At 40.0% G+C, this 22975-nt stretch overlaps 1 protein-coding gene across 2 annotated transcripts in view; it reads right to left on the reverse strand.

Moving 5' to 3' along the window:
• Positions 1-22975, reverse strand: part of Ctnna2 (catenin alpha 2) — a 1158645-nt gene that overhangs the window by 241244 nt on the left and 894426 nt on the right. For both annotated transcript variants that reach the window (XM_052721879.1, XM_052721880.1), the window contains exon 9: positions 10001-10153. In XM_052721879.1, the coding sequence (XP_052577839.1) occupies positions 10001-10153 (153 nt within the window). The remainder of the gene's footprint in view (positions 1-10000; positions 10154-22975) is intronic.

Genomic DNA, 22975 nt, shown 5'->3' on the forward strand with positions numbered 1-22975 from the left:
TAAGATGGCTCAGTGGGTAAAGATGCTTGCTTTGACAACCAGTTTAATCCCCAAGAACCACATAATAGGAAGAGAGAAGCAACTTCTGCTGATTGTCCTCTGAATTCCACGTGTGTGCTATAAAATGCACACACACACACACACACACACACACACACACACACACACACACACACACATTAAATAAACAAATAAATAAATAAGTAAACACAATAATTTTTAAGAACAGTCTAAAATGGATATTTCAATTTTTATGAGATGTTTTTATGGTATCCTTTTGGGAAAAAAACAAGATAGTGTTTAAAAGTTAAGGACTCTTTGGAGAAAGGGTGATATTGGTCTAAATATATCTGTAGGTGTAAATATTACTGTAAGTGTACAACATGATTGAGCAAAACAAAACAGCTCCTCACAGAGGAGTTATTAGTACTTGTGGATTTTCTATGGCCGATTTTGTGAGAGAACTCAATACCTCAGGTCTAGTTTAGTGTATTGGCTGGATCAGAACTGTCACCTCTGAGCAAAGGGGCACATCAATACCGAACATGTACTCTGAAAACCTTACAGATCCAGTCTGTCCATGTATTACTGAGTCATCATTTCTTGGTTTTCTCTTTGGCTCACAGTTGACTCAGAAACCCTAGTATTTACAAAGCCTGGTTGCATTTCTTTAGTCCCAGGATACCTGTGGGGCTTTCAGAGCCATGCCTATCAAACAACTGCAGTCAGAGCCAACTGAGAAACAGTCTGAGTGGGTAACCAGTGCTTTTTGAAATGTCCAACTGATTGTATTACTTCAGAATGTCAAAACTTGGAGTCATCCAATATCTTAGCAAGATAGCACAGACTCAGAAACACAACCCAAATTCACCCATTCTTCACATCTCCTCCACTGCTGCTGCAGCCATAGTGCTGATCCTTGTGACCACAGATGGTAATCCTATATGTTCTTTTCACTTCTGCTTTCCCTACTCTAAACTATCTAGGAGGCAAGAGTGATTTAAAAAGAAAAAAAAAACTTAGTAGTGCTACATCTTTGTTCAAAACTACCTGACAGGTCTAGATACCTAAGGAAAACCCTGATCCTTCTCTCTAACTCTAAATTTCATTTCTGGGGCTTCCTTCCCGCTCTTGACTGCAGTTGTGCTGGTCTCTTTGTCCTCTATAAACATTGCAAGCACACTGCTCCTACTTTACATTCTTTGTCTTCACTGTCCCTGTGGCACAGACTTGTCTTAGTTAGGGTTACTATTGCAGGGATAAAACAGCATGATCAAAACCAACTTAGGGAGAAAGGGGTTTATTTCAGCTTACATATAACTCTCGGGTTGTACTCGTTCCTGAGGGAATTCAAGTCAGGAACTCAAGTCAGGAACTCAAGGAAGGGACCTGGAGACAGGAACTGAAGCAGAAGTCATGGAAGAGTGCTGCTTGCTCCCCGAAGCATGCTCAACCTGCTTCCTTTTTTGTTTGTTTTTCTGTGGTTGTAATTTGTTTGTTTTTTAGTTTGCTTTTTAAAAAAAGATTTATCTGTGTAGCCCTGGCTGTCCTGGAACTTACTCTGTAAACCAGGCTGACCTTGAACTCACAAAGATCCAGCTGCCTCTGCCTCACAGATGCTGGGATTAAAGGTGTGCGCCACCACGCCCAGCTTCTACTTTCATTCTTTTTTTTTTTTGGTTTTTGGTTTTTTGGTTTTTTTTTTTTTTTTTTGGTTTTTTTAAACAGGGTTTCTCTGTGTAGCTTTGCGCCTTTCCTGGAACTCACTTGGTAGCCCAGGCTGGCCTCGAACTCACAGAGATCCACCTGGCTCTGCCTCCCGAGTGCTGTGATTAAAGGCGTGCACCACCACCGCCCAGCCTACTTTCATTCTTACATACTCCAGGACGACCTGTCAAGGGGTGGCACCAGTTGGGCATTCCCATATCAATCACCAATTGAGAAAATGCTGCACAGGTTCATGTACAGGCCAATCTGATGGAGGCATCTTCCCAAATGAGGGTCCCTCTTCCTGAACAACTCTACCTTATATCAAATTGACATAAACTCAGCCAACACTGTCTGCTTAATAGTCATCTAATGAGGGAAGCACACTGACTTAATGACCTCTCATCCATTATTCTTGGTCCCTTGATACATCCTGTTTTGTACTAAAGCACATGTAGGGATGGGAAGACCTTAAAACCCAGTTAATACTTAGACAACATGGTTCTCATATGAATTCTGGGCAGCTAAAGTATGGCAGACACCAGCTATGTGGGAGTACCATGAGTCAGTTAATGATGGCTGACACAGGACATATGGGCAACCCAGAAGTATAAACAGTGACGTAATCTGTTCTATAGCTCTACTCCTAGCAAAATGTCACATTTGTGTCATTTTGTAGAAGCATGGCCTGGAGATCAGGGGTGAGGGATTTCTCCTTTCACCACTGTCAACCAGCCTGTATAGGCCAGTGAGCACTCTGGCCTGTGTTCCATTCTGAGTGTGTGCTTGTTATGTGTAGGTGTGTGCCTGGAGGCCTGCTATCAATGGCCTACCTGTGGATTTATCTGCCTGTGAATCCTCAAACTTTCTTCCAAATCCAAGTCCCCTGTGACCACTTACTACTCCTGGCATTAGATATTGAGCCACATTCACAGAGTTCAACATTGCATATTCCACATTTACACTCTGCTCATCTTTTCCAAAAGAATGCATGGCCCAGGATGCATTTCTCTTTTTTTTTTTTTGAGTTTTCCTTTTCTTCCCAACCCTCACCTATGAATATTCCAATTCTAAACCCTGTCTTACCATCAACCACAGCTGAAAACCCAGTCTCTGTGGCCTCAATCCTGCCCCTGTATTCTTGGAGAAGGTCAAGTCAAGTTTGAAGGCTTTTTTTTTTTTTTTGAGATGTGTTCTCATGCTTTCCATACTCCAAACTGGACTCAGTTTCACTATGTAGCTAAAGTTGGTCTTGAAAACCTGATTGTCCTGCCTCCATTGTACTGGAATTACAAGTGTTTGCCACCATAGCTGGCTTTGTCCATAGTTAGACTGCCTGGTAATGAACCAGTCTCATCTAATGGGAACTTTCTCATACATTGTCATTGAATATAGCACTGTGAAAACAGAGGGATTGTTGAGGAGAACAATCACTCAGGACATTTATACAACCACTCTTGTGCTTAACTGATGGTCATATGAGCAGTTATGCATACCAGGGTATGTCTCTTGCTTCCAAGCCTTGAATCTTTGTGACAAAAAAAAAAATCTCATCACTTTAAGGCACATCTGCAAGGTGTGTGAAGTCAAGACCATGGAATGGAGAACTGAGATGGCCTTGTCTAACTCATCATCTCCAAGGCCTCAATGTTGTCCTTGTCAGACAGAACAATCATCCTCTCTCATAGCCACAGTAACCAAGGCTAAGAACATGAGCATATTTGTAAGGTAGAAAACCAGGGAAGAAGAATGGTGGAGTTTGGACATCACCTTCGCAGTTGCCTGAAAGTAGCTCGGATATGAAGCATCAGAGAGGCAGCACAGCGAGCCCTTTCTACTCAGAGAAGACAGCATTTCCCCACATCAGTTCCTCCCAGAGTTGAAATTCTCCTTGGTAGTAAATCAGAGAATTAAATAGGCACTATGCCTCTTTACTGTTGATCCCTAAGGTGACCCTTAGCATCCTGCAGACATGCTATTAAGATACATTACCTCAGGGGCTAGCAAGCTAGCAATCTTGCTAGCTACACTTATTATTTTATTCCTTCTTTGGGCACCATCTATTTATTGAACTCTTGCTATAGGCAGGCACTCAGTTAGATGCTGGGGTGTTGCTAGGAATCAATTAGGCATGGGTCCTTTCCCTAAGGGAATTGGTAAACTAGCAGGAGCCATATGATATGGCTATCTGAGCTATATGTGTGCGATTCAAAAGTAAATGGGATACCAGGAAAGTGAGAAATGCAAGGAGTTGATCCCACCCCAGGACACACTCAGAAAGCAGAACAATAACTAGAAATGAGAAGGAGAGAAAAGTGAGAAAAGGGAGACAAAGAGTGGGAAGAAGCACAGGGTATTCAACCAAGCAAGGGTGTCATGTGGCTGATACCTTGAAAAAAGGGGTACCAAACAAGTTAGTCTGCAGTCTGAGGAAGTAGTGTGTCAAGCAAGCCACATAGGTTTTGATAAAATGTTGGGCATTGGGGCTGGAGAGATGGTTCAGTGGGTGAAAGCCCTTGCTGCTCTTGCAGGCACATGATATATATAAACTCACACAGGCTCTCACACTGAAACATGAAAAAAAATTTTTTTAAATGTTGGTCTTTTATGTGCATTCCTGTGTGTGTGCATATGTGTGTGTGTGTGTGTGTGTGTGTGTGTGTGTGTGTGTGTGTGTGTGTGTGTTTGTATGTGTTTATTTTGTGCATGTTTGTGTACAGGCGCACTTGTCAGTGCATGCAAGTGTAGGAGGCAGAGGTCAGTACCAGACATCATCCTCTGTTGTGCTCTACTTTATTTTTGCAAGGCGGGTCTCTCATAGAACCTGAAGCTTGTTGTTTTCAGCTGGACTGACTGGCCAGGAAGCCCGTGGAACCAACATTTCATCAGCACTGGGGTTACTGACACACAGTGCCACACCCAGCATTTATATGTGTGTTGAGGATTTGAACTCTGGTCCTTTATGTTGTGTGGCAAGTACTTTACCCATTGAGCCATCTTCCCTTCCCAAAATGTGAATCTTTACTTGAGAAAAACAGACAGCTTTTGCACTTGATCTGACTGAGATATTCAAAAACCAGTTCACTCTATCAGTTGCATACAAAATAGACCGAAGGGTCCAGGTAAAGGAGAAAGATCCAAGCAGAGCCTCTGCAGCTCCCCAAAGCACAGAGCAAGTGGTTTTCATTACTGGTAGAGCTGGGGAGAAGGAATGTTAGGACAGTTGACTGAGCGACCAAGCAATAAGAGAAGTAAATGTGGAGGCCCAGGACAGCTGGACTGGTTTTTGCATCTCATTTTCAAAATTAGTTTGTATTTTCATTGCTGCAATGCAGATTTTGCCCCCAATTTACATCCACCACCACCCCCAGCACATTACTTTGGTAGAGAGTTGCCGTAATTTGCATTCCATTTCTGCAAAATTCCATTCAATTTGCTTGGATATGAGGTCCAACAGGTGTCCTCTGAGCATTTCTGTGCATCCTGAGTCAGCCCACCCTGGAGTCCTTGGTTAACCCACAGAGGGTTTGGAAATGAGTGATCAGGGGAAAATATCCATATTCGTTTTACTTAGTTGCAGTGGGACATCCTGTAATAGCTGGACTAAAAATCAGAAAACAACAGATCTGGCCTGCTGAATTCCTTCAATCAGAGTATCCTGGGGGTGAGTCACCTATTTTTTGTAAGATATTACCAATATTATGAATGAAAAAAGTTTCCAAAATGACCATTCTTAAGACAACTATGAAAAGCCAAAGAATTTCTTCCTACTCATATTTTATTGAAATTCTATTTGAACTAAGTGATTGTTAAGGGTTTTCTAATTGTGTGATAGGTTGTTACAAACTTAATTCACCTAATAGCATCAATTTCTGGTCTGGCAAGATGGCTTAGTGGGTAAAGGTGCTTGATGCCAAGCCTGAAGAACTGAGTTCAAATCCCCAGAACCTACATAGTTAAAGAAGACAAACAACTCCATAAGTTTTTCACCAACCTCCACTTGCATACCCTGTACTGCACACTTCACACACACACACACACACACACACACACACACACACACTCACACACACACACACACACACACACACACACACACACACACACACACATACACACACACGACTATGATGAAAATAAAAATATCTTTTAAAAGTATTTTTTAAAATGCCATTCATTTCTTTGAAACCATATACTAAACTAAGGAGTAGCAAACAAATATTTAAAAAACAGGAACAGGTGGGAAATTGAGCATAAAATCCAAAATCAAGAATTACTGAAAAACTAAAATTATTGTTGTAGAGCTAAAGTTACATGTATTTATAAGCCAGGAGGCAACATTTAGTGTTGTCTTTCTTCAATCACTCCCTACTTTATTTTTCAATATTATGAGACTGCCTGCTAGCTCCAGGAATCCTGGGACTGCAGGCACCTGCTACTGTACCCAGCTTCTCTAAGTGTATGCCAGGGATCAAACTCAGGCTCTCAAGCCTGCCTGCTAAGCCTTTTTTCACATGAGATACTTTTTCATCAGACTACATTTATAACATTAAAAATATATCTCTGCTGGGAAATGAGTGATGGAACAAACTTGATCTATCAGCAAATAATATCATTCACCGTAAAACAGAGAATTTTCTTTACTGAGATCTAGAAATATCACATATTTATATTAACACTACATTGTACTAGAGCCTGGGTCAGCACAATAATAATGCAAGGGAAAAAAAAAAACAAGGATTAACAAAGATGAAATGTCACTGTCATAATTTATAGGCACATGATTCTATACACTGGGTTCTGAAAGAAAAGAAATTTGTAGAATTAGCAAATGAACTTATAAAGGTCAATGAACATAGAATCAATATGTCATGCATGTAAATTAAAAAAAACTAAGAAAGTCTCTAAGTTCACAAAGATCTACTTTTTCAAAGTAGAAACGAAGACTTTACTTAAAGTCCACAAACTGCATTAATTGTTTGATTGCAATCCACACACTAGTCCCTGTTCCCAAAGACATTCCAAGATGCTGTTAGCTGCATAGCCCACCAATAGTCAATTAGAAGGACAAGTAAAGCAGTGAAAGCTTCAATTTTCTGACGTGGGCAGCTGAGTGACCTCAGGTCTCCTCCACCTGCCACAAGTAAGGGATCAAAGACAGCAGCTGGATTCACCTATGGTGAACCCAAAGCCAGGAAGGGAAAGGTTGACCACAGTACATCGCAAGAGAAAGGAAGAATGATTGGAAAAGACAGCTCATATACCCTGGCCTCATGTTTACTGAATGTCATATCTGTATTCCAAAAGTGTGTTACAAATGAGGCCATGCACAGAGTTAATGACATTGACAGTACTGAACACAGGAAATGCTTACCATTTGGAATTAACTTGATTCTTTTTATACACAGTGTTGACAATACACTACTTATGGTGATATATTGTGCGCCCTAATAAAATTTGCCTGAAGAGGTGTAAAGTATTGTAATGGGTAGCCATTCCAGCTTTGATCTAGAAGTTCCAACCCCCATTGAGGCTTCGATAACTGTCACGCCTACAAGGTGGGGCCGAGAGAGGACCCTGAAGACCCGACATCCGGATGCTTTCTTGGTTCCTGGACCCTGGACACTGGATGTAGACCGAGCAGAGTTCTCCAGTGAACACTGCCGGACTGCACTACACCTTTCCCAGACCCTGTAACCTATCCCTTCACTTGTAAGTTACCCCACAAAATAAACCTACCTTTTAACTACATGGAGTGGCCTTAATAATTTAACCAATAAAGTATATAAGCTTGAAAGACATCAAAAGATAGTTTGGGGTTGGTAATACAAGTTAGGATAGAAAGTGTATTAGGTACACCACTTTGAACTCACCAAAATAGGGTAGATAATGGAGTATTTTCTCTGAATTTGTCAAATGTTTATGGACTGGACATTGTTAATGTTATTCTTGACTGTATATATTGTATATACTTATTGTATATAGGTTTTTTATATTAGTTATAACCTTCTTTTATCATTTTAGACAAAAAAGGGGGAAATGTGGTGATATATTGTGTACCCTAATAAAATTTGCCTGAAGATCAAAGAGACAAAGGAACAAGCCATTGCCACATCTCACCTTGCCAACTCCACGAATCCTCTGACTGAATGTCTGAGTCCTCAGCCAAAAGGGGTCCAGCCGAAAAGGGCTTCAGCCAAAAAACTTTCCTCAGCCAAAGGGGCTTTAGTTCCTGTCTCATCATGCTTTATAAACCTTTCTCAGCCCAGCCATATTACTTCCTTCCTAGTGATGGGATTAAAGTTATGTGACTTCCCCAATACTGGTAGCAGAGGCATGAGATCTCAAGTGCTAGGACTAAAGGCCTGTGCCACCACTGTCTGGCTCTGTTTCTGTCCTAGATTGAATTAATCTCATGGAGTCCAGGGTAACTTTGTCCTCAGAGATCCAGAAAGATCTCTGCCTCCCGAGTGCTAGGATTAAAGGTGTGTGCCACTACTGCCTGGCCTCTGTGTTTAATCTAGTGGCTTGTTCTGTCCTCTGATCTTCAGGCAAGTTCTATTAGGGTATACAATGTATCACCACATTTTCCCTTTTTTGTCTAAAATAGTAAATCAGGCAAATTTCATTAGTGTACACAGTATATCACCACACTACTGAATATACCTTGTATAAATTCTACAAATATTTATAAAAACTACAATACCTTACATAAGATGGTATGTCTATATGCCAATACTATTTTGTTTCACATTCATATTTAAATTCTGATAGCATTCATTCAGCAATCTTCTTTTCTCTTTCTTTTGTCCCCCCCACTCATCTTTCAACTCCTCCTTCATCATCTTCTTGACACCCAAATAAAACAGTGGACCTGTTTTCATTTCAGCTTGCATCTGCATATACTTTGAATGATTTTATCCCTATTATCAGAAAGAGAATGCACCACAGTGGTAGTGGTAATGATGCTAAATGCTATCTGTAAGCTTTGCCTTACTGCTTGCAACCATTCCAGACCCCCCACGATCATCACCCTTCCAAGACTCCTTCACACATTTCCTGATTAACATCCATGTCTTTTTGTCTTAAGACCATATTGATAATTCTATTTTTCCTAAATTATAGCCATTCACTTCCTAAATCCAGGTACCCTGAATCTCATTTCCCCTCTGCATAGTGTTCCAATATCACTGGGTATAATTTTAGATTTATACCCAAACTCCCACGGATTTCTCCACTTCATAAAATATGTTTATGATCCTGAACTTACATTAGTATTGGCCCAAAATCTTCCACAAGGAGTCTAAACAGCTAGTTAGAAAAACGGATTTTTTTTCCTACAAGTTCACTATGTGCCCAGTGTTGTGGGACTTTCCTCTACTAAGCATAACATTATCTTATCTTAAAATCAGAACAGTTGTTATTACCCTCATGAAATCCCTACAAGATTGGCTTATGAACATTCCCTCATAGAGAGTGAGGGTTGGAGGGTCGTTAGCCCCTCACCTGAAAGTCCAGAAACGACCTCTTCCCTGCCTCACCAAGTTTTGTATAATTCTATTCCAGTTGTTTCTGGAAGTGCTGAAGTATATAAAGGTCAAAGATTAACTGAGGGAGGTACTCCATGTCTTCAACTCTCTGAGGTCATCACCAATGCTGAGGTGAGCTTTTCAATGATTCAGCTATTAGGGCTTAACTAAGCTCCTGTAGGTACCTCCTTACCCATGTTCTTTAAGGAAGTTCCACATCTCACCAGTTCATCAAGCCAGGCTTAGATGAAATAATTCCATCGGCATGTCCTTAGCACCCTAGCTGGAGTCAACAGATATTTCTCATGTCTCTCCAGTAAAACTCATACAATATCCAGGCAAGCTAGGCTTCACTGCATGCAGTAGGATAGAAAGTGAGGAGGGTGGAAAGGAAACAGGTTTGAAATTATCCATCTGGAAATTTTAATTTTACTCCTTCTCGCCAAACCTGCCATTCAGTGCTGGAGAGTCTTCACTACTCCAGTTCCAGCTTCTGCTTATTGCTCAGGAAAATTAGCAGACACGTTTTAGGGTAGGAAGAGTCATGGCACACAGCAAGAAAGGATGGCTAATAGCTAATAATTTGTTTCCTCTGAGGGGAGCAGAGTACTCACAAAGTCAAGGCAAAAAAGCTTCCAGTACTTGACTTTTCCAAGAAAACCACAAAACAGCAGTCTATTAAAACCTCAAGAGCCATGTGTAGAGACATACTATATATCTACACCTTGCATTCTGAGACCTGCGTCCCCACATCTGTGACTTACCTCCACCAGCTTGTTGGCATGTTCACGGAAAACTTGGGCATATTCCTTCACTTCTTTTTCATTCCCACTCTTTGCAGCCTCAATGAGAACCAGCAAAGGGACATTGGTTTCCAAGAAAGAATCTGATATGTGATCCATCACGGCTTTCCGAAGCTACAGTTAAGAACAAAAGCAGAAGGACATTAAGGAACAGAATTGGCAATCTTTTCCTAAAGCGCTGTCAAGCTTTCATTATAATGTAAACAATGGTGATGGTTAGTTTTAATTGACAACTTGACACAACTTTGAATCTGCTGAGAAAATTTTCTCAGAGAGAGATCGCCTAGATCAGGTTGGCTTGTGAGGATACATAGGAGGAAATATGTTGTTCACTAATGTGGGATGACCCAAGCTACCAAAGACAGCACTCTTCCCTAAGCAGGAAATGCTGGACTATATAAACGTGGAGGGGGGATGTTGAGCACTAAGAACCATGCACACATTCATTCTCTCTCTGCTACCAGCTGTGGATGAGACTGTCTTGCTTTTACTTCCCCACAATAAGTGACTGTAGCCTGGAATTATAAGTCAAATAAACCCTTTCTTCCCTCACTTGCTTTTTGTCTAGATAATGATTATAGTGGTAGAACAGAAATTAGGACAATATGAGTCCCACTCTCTTTTGCATTTTCTCTTATCACATCAGTGAAAAAGAGGTAGACCGATGTACATCTGCCTAGAGACTACATGCAATATACCTCTTGAAAATTACATAAACATACTATAGCTCAAAACACTGACCAAAGATCAGCTCTCATCCTTCACTGAATTGTATGTTTCACTCCTACGGACTCTGAGTCTTGGTGAAGTTCAAGAGCTCAGCTCTTCAGCAGCAGTGACTTCTAGGTACCAACCGGCCACTGGGGAGAACTTCAGATAGAGTGCTGAGCCCTGATGCCACCCCTGAAATTTATCACCATGTGTAGCCTGCCCTTTTCACATCCACTGTTTGTGCTTTACAGAGGGAAAACAGGAAACATCTGACAGTCATAAAAATATTCCAGTCCAGGTGCTATGGTGATGCAGTTGCTATGTTCCAGGAAGTAAAATATACTTAGAATTACGTTTCAAGGTAAGAATAAACAAACCCGAATCTTCTAACAATGCATAATTACACACCATTCCCACACTATTAAAATAAGTGGGGCAGCTGCATGAAAACAAAATAAAACTGTCCCTGAACAATCACCTTGCTTCTACTTGGTTCATAATCATCTGAATATATCTAGCCTACAAATAAAAATAAACACAAGAGAAGATGGTAAATAATCTGTACATTTCCCAAATCAATTTATTAACACCTGTCCCGGAGGCTGTGGGGCAAGTTGACAATATGACTGATACACTCTCTTGTGAGTGATCAGAAGCAGTAGTATGAATAACACCCTCTTCTTTTGAGCACTAATGACCATAAAGGATGCATGTGAATGTATGTAAGTTGGTTTGGCTTTCCTCTAAATTGCTTTGACATTTCTCCTTGTAAGATACAAGAAAGACTATGTGAAGTTAAATTCACTACAATACTCATTTGGAAAAAAAATATGAAATTACTTCCTCAAATTAATATTAGTTATTTTATTGTGATGTCATCTTTTAGGGGTATATATCATATGAGAACACTTAAGTAATTTCTTTCCATATTCCATTGTTGAAGTCATTCTCTAACTGAAAGAGCTGGGACTCAGACAAGTGAAATAACTTGCCTTCTTTAGTCACGACTGGGAAGAGATAGAAACAGTAAATGTGGACCTTACAGGGAGACCTTACAGGGAACATTTCAAACTAACCTGCCACAGCCGCTTCAAGGGCATATTGATTCATGTAGGGAAGAAATGAGTAGAGGTGTAGTAAAAAATGACTTGACAGTGACAAGAGAAACAAATATAAGTCTACATAAGGGGTAGGTCAGAGGAAAATGAGGAAAGCTATCCCACCAACCCAGCCACCACTTTTTTTGATACCTACAAAAAGTAGCTGAAGAAGGAACTCTGTGGGGCTAGAAAAGCCAGCTGTATCAACTCTTCCTAAATCCTCAGGAAGAATTTGTTTACAGAATTGAGCAAAGTTAAGCATTACAGAAAGCTGTAAAGAATGGTTGTCCCCATATACAGTTAAACTGCATAAACAGAAAGATGTCTATATAACAGGTAAAAATGGAAACCTTTAAAAAAAGGTAACATGCCATTTCAAATGAAATAAAGAACTTTATAGAAAAAATAAAAGATACAAAATAACAATACAAACTGCTGTGAGAACAGCTATGAACTAGGCATCATGACTCATACTTCTGATCCCAGTGCTTGTGAAGTCGAGGCAGGACAATTACCCCTAACTTGGGTCTACCCTAAGCTGGATAATGAATCCTAGGCCAAGTTGTGCTGCAGTGTAAGAACATCTCTAAAAAGTAAAATTGGGGAAATGGCTCAGTAATTGATTTAAGAGCATTTGCTGCTCTTTCAGAGGATGAGAGGTCAGTGCCCAGGATCCTTGTTGTGTGAGCACAGCCAACTGTAACTACAGCTCCTGGATATCCCTATACATTTAGAAAGTTATGCAAGAAGAACTGAAGGAAACCAGGTGTTGAACATTTCAAACTGTCATAGCTTCTGGCAGAGCAGGGCTTCACACAGTAAAGGGGAAAGTGGGGACTTAATAAAATGAACTTGACAGGGACAAGAAAGACAACAGAAGAAGAAAGTCCACATAAGGGACTGACGTTCATGAGTACTCACACAGAGGTATGCACATACACACACACACACACACACACACACACACACACACGCACACAAATAAAATAAAATAAATAAATCTTTAAAAATAAAGTAACTAAGAATTCTGCTTTAAAATTTAAAAAAAAATTGCAAATGGTCAATTTAAAAAAGACTGAACCAAAATGAATAAATATCATAGCAGGTGCCTTAAAAGAAACGAAGAAAAAAATTCAAAGTAAAATATTAGCAAGAGCTTAAAAAGGGATGTGAGAAAATATGACAAGTCAAAATAGGAAAAGAAATTCAATATATGGCTTCTAGGCATCCCTGAAGAAAGAAATCCAAAGCTATTGTAACTACTTATACCAAGACTCATGAAATAGGGAATTCCAGCAGACACAGAAATGGTGTTCATGTACTGAGCCCCACCTTCTCCCACCCTCATCCCATAAAAAGATCAACAACAACAAAATGCAGCCTGGTATGGCAGTGTGTACCTATAATCTCAGCCACTGGAGAGAGGCATGAGTTTAAGGCCTGAGGGAAAAAAGAAAATGAGAAAGGAAAAGCAAGTAGGGTAGGAGAGAAAATGAAAAATCAGGGATTCAAATATGAGTAGAAAATAGAAATAAAAGTGGAAAATACATAAATTCATACGGAACACTTATAAGATGAGGGCCGTTTATAATGAACAAGAGTAGAATCTGTGAACCAAAGCAGGAATGGCTATCATGCCTCCCTTCCTGTGCCATATCAGACATGATTAGTCAGTTCCAACACACTTTTATGCTGAGCTCAATTCTACTTCCTAATCTCTCTTAGCACAGTGCTCTAGGCAGCTAGTACTCATCAACCCTACTTTTCTTACAGGGTTGATAGACATCTGCTCTCCTTGATAGACATCCTTCAAATGGGAGCTTTCTTTAGGTATAATTAGCTATGAGTCTAAGAAATCCACCATCATCCTGAATTTCAGAAATAAATGTGAACACTGATTCTAGGCTGAACTGATGATATTTAATGAAGATCTGACAACTTAACATCTATCCCATCATTTACATGTGTAGAACAATCCTATTAAGTACTGAAGTATTAATTTTTTAATATTGCAATGAAAGGCATAGCCAACAAGGTCAAAGTTGGGTGTAGAGTATGATTCAAATGGGCTCAAAAATCTGAAGGCTTAATATTTTTCCTTGAATGTAGCTGCCCCAGGCTTTTCATGATTACTGACATATTTTACCACAATTCCTTAAGCTTTGTGCTATAATTATTATTAAAAATGAAAGATCAAAGCAACGAAGTGACTGGGCCAGAAGCCATCCAGCCTAGAGGGCTTGACAAAAATTGAGCCTCATTAAGTCAAGCAAATTTTAGCCAGTGTGAAGGTCAGTCCTGGTAATTAGTCAATGCAATAATCCACCCAAAGCCACTTCAATAACTCAGAGAGTGCCTAAACTGCACAGGATCTCATGATAATAAAGGCACAGGCCCAGCCTGGTATGGCACTTGTGAACAGAGCATATCCATGAACCTGAAGCTAAAGCATTAAGAATATAATCAACATTTTTGCATTATTTGCATTCTTTTTAAGAGAAATACAAGATTCTTTGGTAACTATCTTGATGATATCATGAAGCAAAATCATTTTAATTGGGACAAATGTGTATCCTAATGACAAAGTACCAAAAAAAAAAGAAAGAGAAAGAAAGAAAGAAAGAAAGAAAGAAAGAAAGAAAGAAAGAAAGAAAGAAAGAAAGAAGGAAAAAAGAATAGTTCATCAGGCCTTGTTTTTCTTCTTCCAATGCACCCAGTTCCCCAGGAAATTGAGGCTTTGCTGGCTCAGTTAAAGCACAGAACAGCCATCACTCTGTGTAGCACCTATGTGCAAACTCCTTGATGCCATTTCACCAGATCCACAGTCTGCCCTCCAGGACTGCCAAAACAGTCAGGAAAAAAAAAAACAAAAACAAAAAAAAACATGTCTCTGGTGGAACAAAAACTACTGAGAGAAACTCTGATAAATGTAGCCATTTATTAAACTATCATGACCCCACTACAACTTTTCTATAGAACTAACTAAAACACGGTGCCTGACCTTCAAGACATTCATTTGGCCTTGTGGCCTTGATCCAGTGAGAATTCACATGGTGCTGCCTTGTTGAGGTTTTAGAGACCCTCTCACCACTGAGCTTGCAGGTCTTGCTCTCTGCCCTTCCTTTGAGAAGGAAACAATCAGACTATCCTCCTTTGATGGTTTGTCAGACTGATAAGGTTTGGAATCAACTAAGAGATAAGCTACTGTGCATACCTTTAAGTGATTATCTTGATTAGATTAATTGATGTAGAAAGACCCATCTTAATTATCACAAGGACCATTGCATGGGTAGGGTGTAGTGGACTGCATAAAACTGAGGCACTTGATTATCATCCAAAGGAGAGGGGTGGCAAACTTGTTGAAGAGAACTGATTTGGGCATCACAGATCGGATCAGAGCCACCAGGAACCAAGGCCAGTCGCAGGAGAAGGCAAACAAACTTTGGAACAACACCTGCTATTGTTTATGCCTCCCAGGTGCTACTTCAATACAGTGCAGTAACATTAAATGATTGGTCATGCATGCATTTTATGAAAATAAGTTTTAGTGGTCGTTGAGTGACCTTTGAGAGGAGGTGGAAGAGAAATCTTGGGAATAGTTTTTGATCAGCTATCTGAACTAGTTTGGTGGCATTTCAATGCAGTCTTATTTCTGAAAGTATGTCATCTTCCATTCTATAGTCATGGATCTTATTTAAAAATATCAAGGCTATAATTTCTTATTTGTATAGGTTAAAAATCATCTTTAGTTAAAAAGTTGTTCCAATGAGAACTGTTCCAGAAGGACAGGAGCAGGTGTTTGGTTCCATCTGTTGATTTCATTTTCTGCCCCAGCACACACAGGTCTGAGTCAAAGTCCTCTTTTTCCTACATGATGGGCAAGGCTAATTGCTTTCATGAGAAGAGACAATAAAAGGTTGCCTCAGGGTTCAGGAGAGCGATTATTGAGGATCTCCAGATGGCTTCAGTCCAGCAGGTACAACAGCTTGACTTGGTGGCAGAAAAATATTAGCAGAAAACTGAGCCCAAAACCACTAGGTTCAGGATAAGGGACCCAAGGAAAAGCTGTGGGAAGAGACGGTCTACACAGAAACCACTGACTGTAGCAGTGGGGTATGAAGACGGGTTAGTGAAGGCATGGCGGGAAGAGACAGAGTGAATGTTTATATTTATATTAATAACCTCTATTTAGGAATTATTTTGTGTCACTGTTCTAAAGAGTTAGAAAACTCATTTATTTTTACCCAAAGAGCTGACTATGGGGGTGTGGAGATGGCTCAGAACATGAAAGCATTTGCTGTACAAGCTTGAGTGTGAATCAGCAGCATCCGTGTAAAAAGCTAGGCAGGGTAGCACAGTTGCATGTGTGTATGGTTTTATGTACCTTTAGCCCAGCGCTGGGGGACAGAGACAAGTAGACCCCAGGAGCTCAGCCTTGCTGAGACAGGGAGCATTAAATTTAGTTAGAGAGCCTGTGTCAAGGTAGTGAAGGTAATCAAGAGTGGTAGAAGATTCCAGAGCTCCTACTTGGACTCCTAAATGCATGCACACTGGTGGGGCCAGGTGTGAGGTCTCATGCACACACATACACACACACACACACACACACACACACACACACACACACACACACACACACACATGCTTGCTACCATTTTTCTACTTCACAACTGAAGAAGTTGAGGCGAAAGAATTAAGTGGCTCACTCATATTCATATAGCTCTTAAGTGGCAGAGGCATGGTATGCTTTGAGGGTTTTTGGCTTGAGAGCTCATGCTTTAAACTACTAGTAAGTACAGCCCCCTCCTAGATCTCCTTTGTGTCAACTTAGTAGAATTTTTTTACCTAAAGCATGACTTTAAAGAATTGCACTGTAGTAATTTAGGAACAAGTTCTTCTTGGGAGGTAAGTAAAGTACAGAGATATTTCCTTTGTGGTAGTTTCCTTCTATGCACCTCTGAGATAGTAAAACTGAAATGAAGAGAACTTTCAGGAGGATAAACAGGCAGAGAAATCCACTGGAAGGTGGGATGTCAGTGACCTCCCCCATCCCAGGGAAGAAGTGAGCCCTCAGGACTCCTCTATTTCAAGGAAAAAGAACTTTCTGGAAGGTAACATTACACTTCCAGACTTCTTGAGACTTTAGGACTTTGAAAAAAATACAGGACTCAAGCTAAGAGGTGTTTACAGAAGTCTACATAGGCTATTCAGTGAAATAATGTATCAAAGAGATAGATAGATAAATAGATAGATAGATAATACATACATCAATGATAGATTATAGACAGATATATGATTAATAGATAGATACATACATACATACATCAATGATAGATTAGATAGAGAATAGATAGATATATGATAGCTATATATATGATAGATAGATAGATAGATAGATAGATAGATAGATAGATAGATAGATAGACAGAGAGATACAGTAATACAAAGATAGATGGCTTATACATTATACAGCTGGCTTTCTGTATCCAGAGATTCTATGTCTACCACAATAAATTTTGGGCTGAAAAATTTTTAATGCCCATCAGCAAAGTAAGTGGAAAGTAAGTAACAGGACACATGGGACTTGAAAGAGGAAAGTGTCTCACGGTAGGGGAGCTACCAAGGGAGGAACAGGGGAAGGAATTGGAGGAGATAGAAGAGAAGACCCACAGAAAGACATTTTGTTCAAAAATATCATAATGACACACATTATATTGTGATTTTAAAATGCATCCTTTACAGGAAACATTTAAAAACACATCTGTATTGAGAAGGTGCAGAATATATTTATCATTATTCCCAAAACAATGCAGCATCACCATTATTTATGTAACATTTATATTGTATTAGGTATTGAAAGTAACCTAGAGGTTACTCAAAGTACATGGGATGATATATATGTTATCTGCAAATATAATGCCAGCTATTATATTTGAGAAGTGAGCAAATTTTCATATAAGGGAACCCTGGTACCAGCTGGTAAAAGTATATTTAAACAGGAAATTGTAACAAGGTTAATAGAGTGTGTTTCTTGGGGTTCTGATTGCCTGGTAGCCAATCATGAACATGAGACTCCTCCCAGAAATGACTGGGGTCCATGTTCCATGGTTTGATGTGGTAATTACATCATGTAGGGAAATCTTCAAGCCTTTGGTGGTAGATACAAGCCCACATCTGCCTCACTCTAAAGATATCTTTGAAAGGAGCACATGCACAATAGCACCCAGATAATCTAGTAACCAGTTCTGTTTTTGTATTAGTGGGCAGGGTCCCACTCTATGGTCTTGGCTGACTGGGAGCTCATTACATTAACCACATGGGGCTCAAACTCACAGAGATCTGCCTGCTTATGCTTCCCATGCACTAAGATTAAAGGTGTACACCATCACACCCAGTCTAACATCCTAATTTTGATGCTCATCCTCAAGTGTATGAGGATCAAACTACATTCATGCTAATATATATGTTGCACTGTCCATAAGCACAATCATATTCACAACTGAGAGCCAGGTCTCAGCAGGTGGGACCAGGGATATCTTGAACTTGGTATCATCCAGTAAATATGGGGACACATCAATACTGCCTTCATTAGCTGATGGATCCTGGACTTGTGTCCCTGATGAACAGTGGCACATTTTTTTGACCCTTCCAGTAAACAGGCAATATAATTCCTCTGTAAATTGACTATTAGGATGGTTCAAATGCCCTTGCCTACAAGCTGAAAGGCATGGTTAACACTTTTTACATAAGCGGGAAGACCGAAATTTAGCTATCAATCAACCAAGGCAGAAAGGAATGTCTTGACAAAAATCATTCATTAAGTCTGACAGCAGTCAAGAACACAAGGCTTGCTTCCAACTGTTTCAGCACATGTGTGACAAGAAAATATTAATTGCATAAGACAAGACATTTAAAGGTATTAGCTCAGCACTATCAGTCTATTTTACCCAATTAAGCCTATTATGGATGTAAATAATGCCATTTTCTTCTGTGAATCCAAAAGAACACAGTCAACAGATCATACCTATGTGAACAATGTGATTCTATATTTCATGGTAGGGGAGTACCATGAAAGGACAGACACACTGTAAACTATAGACTGGAGAAGAAAAATAAACTATTTCAAAAATGACCCAGGTGAGGGTTATGCTGGATGCGTGGTGTAGATGGAGATATATTCAAATAGATTTTACAAAAGTTAGGGATTTTTTGTTTGTTTGTTTTTTTGTCTTTTACAAAGTCCAAAATCCTAAAGCTGTTTGATGGATATAAAACAGTTCCCACTAGAAGAGGAGAACACAAGGTCTTTCCCCAACCAACCAGATTAGCATATGCTTAAGTTTGCTTGAGAGTCTGGTAACTGTGTACTATAAGTCACATGGAGAACAACATCCCTGCATGTATCTTTGTGGGGATCTCTGTGAACACCAAGGCTAGTAGAGTGTTGATCTGAGAGAGGCAGGAAGGCAGTTTAGTTCAACATGACTTAGTAGCCAGTGTTGGGTCAAACTATGAGAGTCTGGCTCTGAGTAGTTTATTTTAGGGATATTTAAACACAGCACAATTTGGAAAAGAGTTTCCTGGTGATAATTAATTCAGCCACATGAACACAACAAAGCTTAAGACATGCTTACATCAAAAATATTATAAAGTACAAGTGACATCTTTCATGAAGATAGCTTCTATAGATTAACCCAGGAAACAAGCTCAAAACAAGCAAGCTCATGATAAGGTTCTGGGAGAGGATCTGGTGTGGCCTGGCCACAAAGATAGTGCAAAGTTCACCCGGCTATTAACTACCTCTAATCCCAGTCTTCTAGGCAACAAAACAGATTATACATCTCTCTCTTTGAAGAGACAACCTAGTGTGTTTATTACTCCTGTTTTCCCTATTGCTTAACCATGAGAACAAGGACCGACATGCTTCCTATATCTCTTTAATGAGTGGATGCTCTTTTCTGGAACATTGAAAAAGGTCCCTAACTATTTACCTTCAACTTCCTATTTGAAAACTCTGGTCTGGACTCAAAGAGGGAAAAATAGTTCTATACAGGAAAAAAAAAGTCTACAAAATTTCAAATTTTTATTAAGAAGATTTAAGTATTTTCCTGGAGAAAAGAAGGGAGGAAGGTGCCCCAGAAAGTGTGATTGCAATACGAATGAAATTATCCTAAAGAGGTAAGAATCTTATGAGAAGAAAAATGACAAATGGGGCCAGGGTGTAGAGAGATGGCTCACTGATTCAGAGAGCTTATTGCTCTTGCACAGGACCCAGGTTCAATTCCCAGCACCCACATGACTGGGACTCACAACCACATGTAACTCCAATTGCAGAAGATCTGATGCCATTTCATAGGCTTCAGAGGCACCTGCATACAAGTGATACATATAAACTCATGCAGGCACACACACATAATTTTTTGTTGTTTTTAAAGAAAAATGGAAAGCTCTCACAGAGGAAACAGGTTTCATTTCTTAACTTTGCTCCAGTCTCACAGTGACTAGTAGTTACCCATGTAGTCCTACCAACTGAAACTGTAAAAAGTCACACCTAAAGCTTCTGGTTCACTAGGGAGCATGCATGACCAGAAAATAAAATGGAAAAAATAAAATAAAACAAGCCATTTACTCTCACAGCCAAAAACTGGACTGTCTTCTTCTCATACGACTACTAAGCTATAACAATAATCTTGAACATGCTAGCCTCACATATGATGCTGCTTAGAGGGAAGCATGAGCTCTTTATGTTAAATAAGTTGTAAATCAGCTTATGGAACAGAAGTCTTACTTTAATATTTCCTTGTCCAACCATTGCCCAAAACTTTCCTCTTGTAAAATTCCTCTCAGATACCTGCATACCATGTCAGGCCTGACATTCTTTAGATTGCTTGATTTCTAAATTAGAGTAGAATATTTGGCTTTTCCACAGGAAGCAAGTTTTTTTTGGAGGGGGGGTATGACAAATATTTCTACTAAATTCTTGGCTCCAATCCTCTAGCCCAGCCCTAGCAGCATATTTGGAATTCTGTTTATTTGTAGGGTCCTCTCAGTCCTTAACTGGTTGTTTACTATAACAATAATCCTATGAATGTTTTCATTTTGTAGCCTGTAGAGAATGTTCCTTAAAATTATGTCATTGACCTTCTTTATAATGTCTTGGTAGGGTAAAATTAAAGCTTTAAGGGGCAAGAATCTATGTAGTTTTCTATATAGTTTAAATAAGGAATGGTGAGAAACATTGGTTGGACATACCTAAATCCATAGCCAGGTCTTTTGAGTACAGTTTGATTTTATCTTACAACCAATATGTTAGGGACCTAGATGTTCAAGCTCAGAAATCCAAACAGGACTAAGATCACCTTATGTTGTACAGGATTACCCTCTAAGCCAGACTGTCACAATCTTTCAGTTCTGCTGTACCTGCTTGCAAAAGATCATCACAGCTAGGCTTACTGATTGTTGGCATTATCAGATAGGAGGGATGGAGCAGGTCATCACATACTCACCCCAGTGTCCAGCCACTCCTCTGAACCAGCTATATACAATTCTGCCCTAATTGTGCAAGGCCTTGGAGAGGAGCTCTAGAATATACAGGCTGGGAATACTAGGGGAGTCAACTGCACAGCCAAGAAGAAGCCATCATCCATATGGCATGCAGACTTTCCAGTGCAGAGACTTTGGGTTCACCCAAGTTCCGGTCAGTACAACTCCTCAGGGTCTGTAAATAAGCCCAGTAAAATTCTTGGTTTTCTTAGGGGGAGTTTTGGTGGAATCGAACTTGGGTTTGTCATTTGGATCATGGAGGTTGTTGCTTAGAACCTCCACCAGGAATAATTTCTCAAACCACCTTCCTTTCCATTCTTCATTCCTACATTTAGTGAACCACCCATTACCAGCCTTATTTACCTCCATCTTTGCTCAGAACAAAAAGGGATCTAGAAATAATGTCTGGCTATATCGTTCTGCCTTCGGCTAATGGACATTCTATAGGTACTGCTGCTTGAATCAAGAGAGAAAGTCAAGAGTTACATGAGTAAAAACACGTAAGTTCACCCCAGCAAGAACCCTCAAGAAACTTGAAAAATGCTGTTCAAGTAGTGATTTAATCCTCCTAATTTGCAGTTAAGAAGACAATGATTGAAAACTTAGGTTTGAAAACAGGCTCTCTTCAGAAGACTTAGCTGTGTGTGGGCATGGCAGTGCACACCTTTGATCCCAGCACTCCTGGGGCAGAGGTAGGCAGATCTCTCTGAGTTTGAGGCCAGCCTTGCCCACACATCAAGTTCCAGGGCAGCCAAGGTTGTTAAACAGAGAAACCCTGTCTCAAAAATAAGAAGAAAAAGGAGGAGGAAGAGGAAGAAGAAGAAGAGGAGGAAGAGGACAAAGAGAAGGAGGAGGAGGAGGAGGAGGAGGAGGAGGAGGAGGAAGAGGAGGAGGAGGAGGAGACTTAGAAAATAGATGTGGAGAGGAGCTGAAGAGATGGCTCATTGGTAATAGTACTTGCTGTTCTTGCAAAGGACCAAGGTTCAGTTCCCATCACGAACATGTGTTGCACAAATTCTCTTTTTTTCAAGATAGGGTTTCTCTGTGTTGTTTTGGTGCCTGTCCTGGACCTCGCTCTGTAGACCATGCTGGCCTCAAACTCACAAAGATCCACCTGGCTCTGCCTCCCAAGTACTGGGGTTCAAGGCATGCACCACCACTGCCCTGTTGCACAAATTCTTAAATAAGTCTTTTAATAAAAACCCCAGAACAAGATATTGTGGTAAATGCTGAAAGATCAGAGAGACAAAGGAACAAATCACTGCCACATCTTACCTCTAGGACTCCTCAGTCTGAAAAAGCTTCAGTTCCTATCTCCTCATGCCTTATATACCTTTCTCTGCCCAGCCATCACTTCCTTCCTAGATTCCTATAATCTAAGTACTGGAAAAGCTGAGGCAGAGGGATCACAGAAATTTCCACACAAGCCTAATCTACTTAGCAGTCTCAAAGATATCTCAGGCTAAATAATAAGACTCTGTCTCAAACAAATAAAAGAAAAAGTGTATTTGAAGAGTTTGAGAGAAGATATAGACATTCTCTAATTTCATTACTCCCTTTTGACAGGGTCAACCCTACACAC

Source organism: Peromyscus californicus, unplaced genomic scaffold (assembly GCF_007827085.1).
Source record: "Peromyscus californicus insignis strain IS unplaced genomic scaffold, ASM782708v3 Scaffold_6__1_contigs__length_162567912, whole genome shotgun sequence".
Lineage (NCBI taxonomy): Eukaryota > Metazoa > Chordata > Mammalia > Rodentia > Cricetidae > Peromyscus > Peromyscus californicus.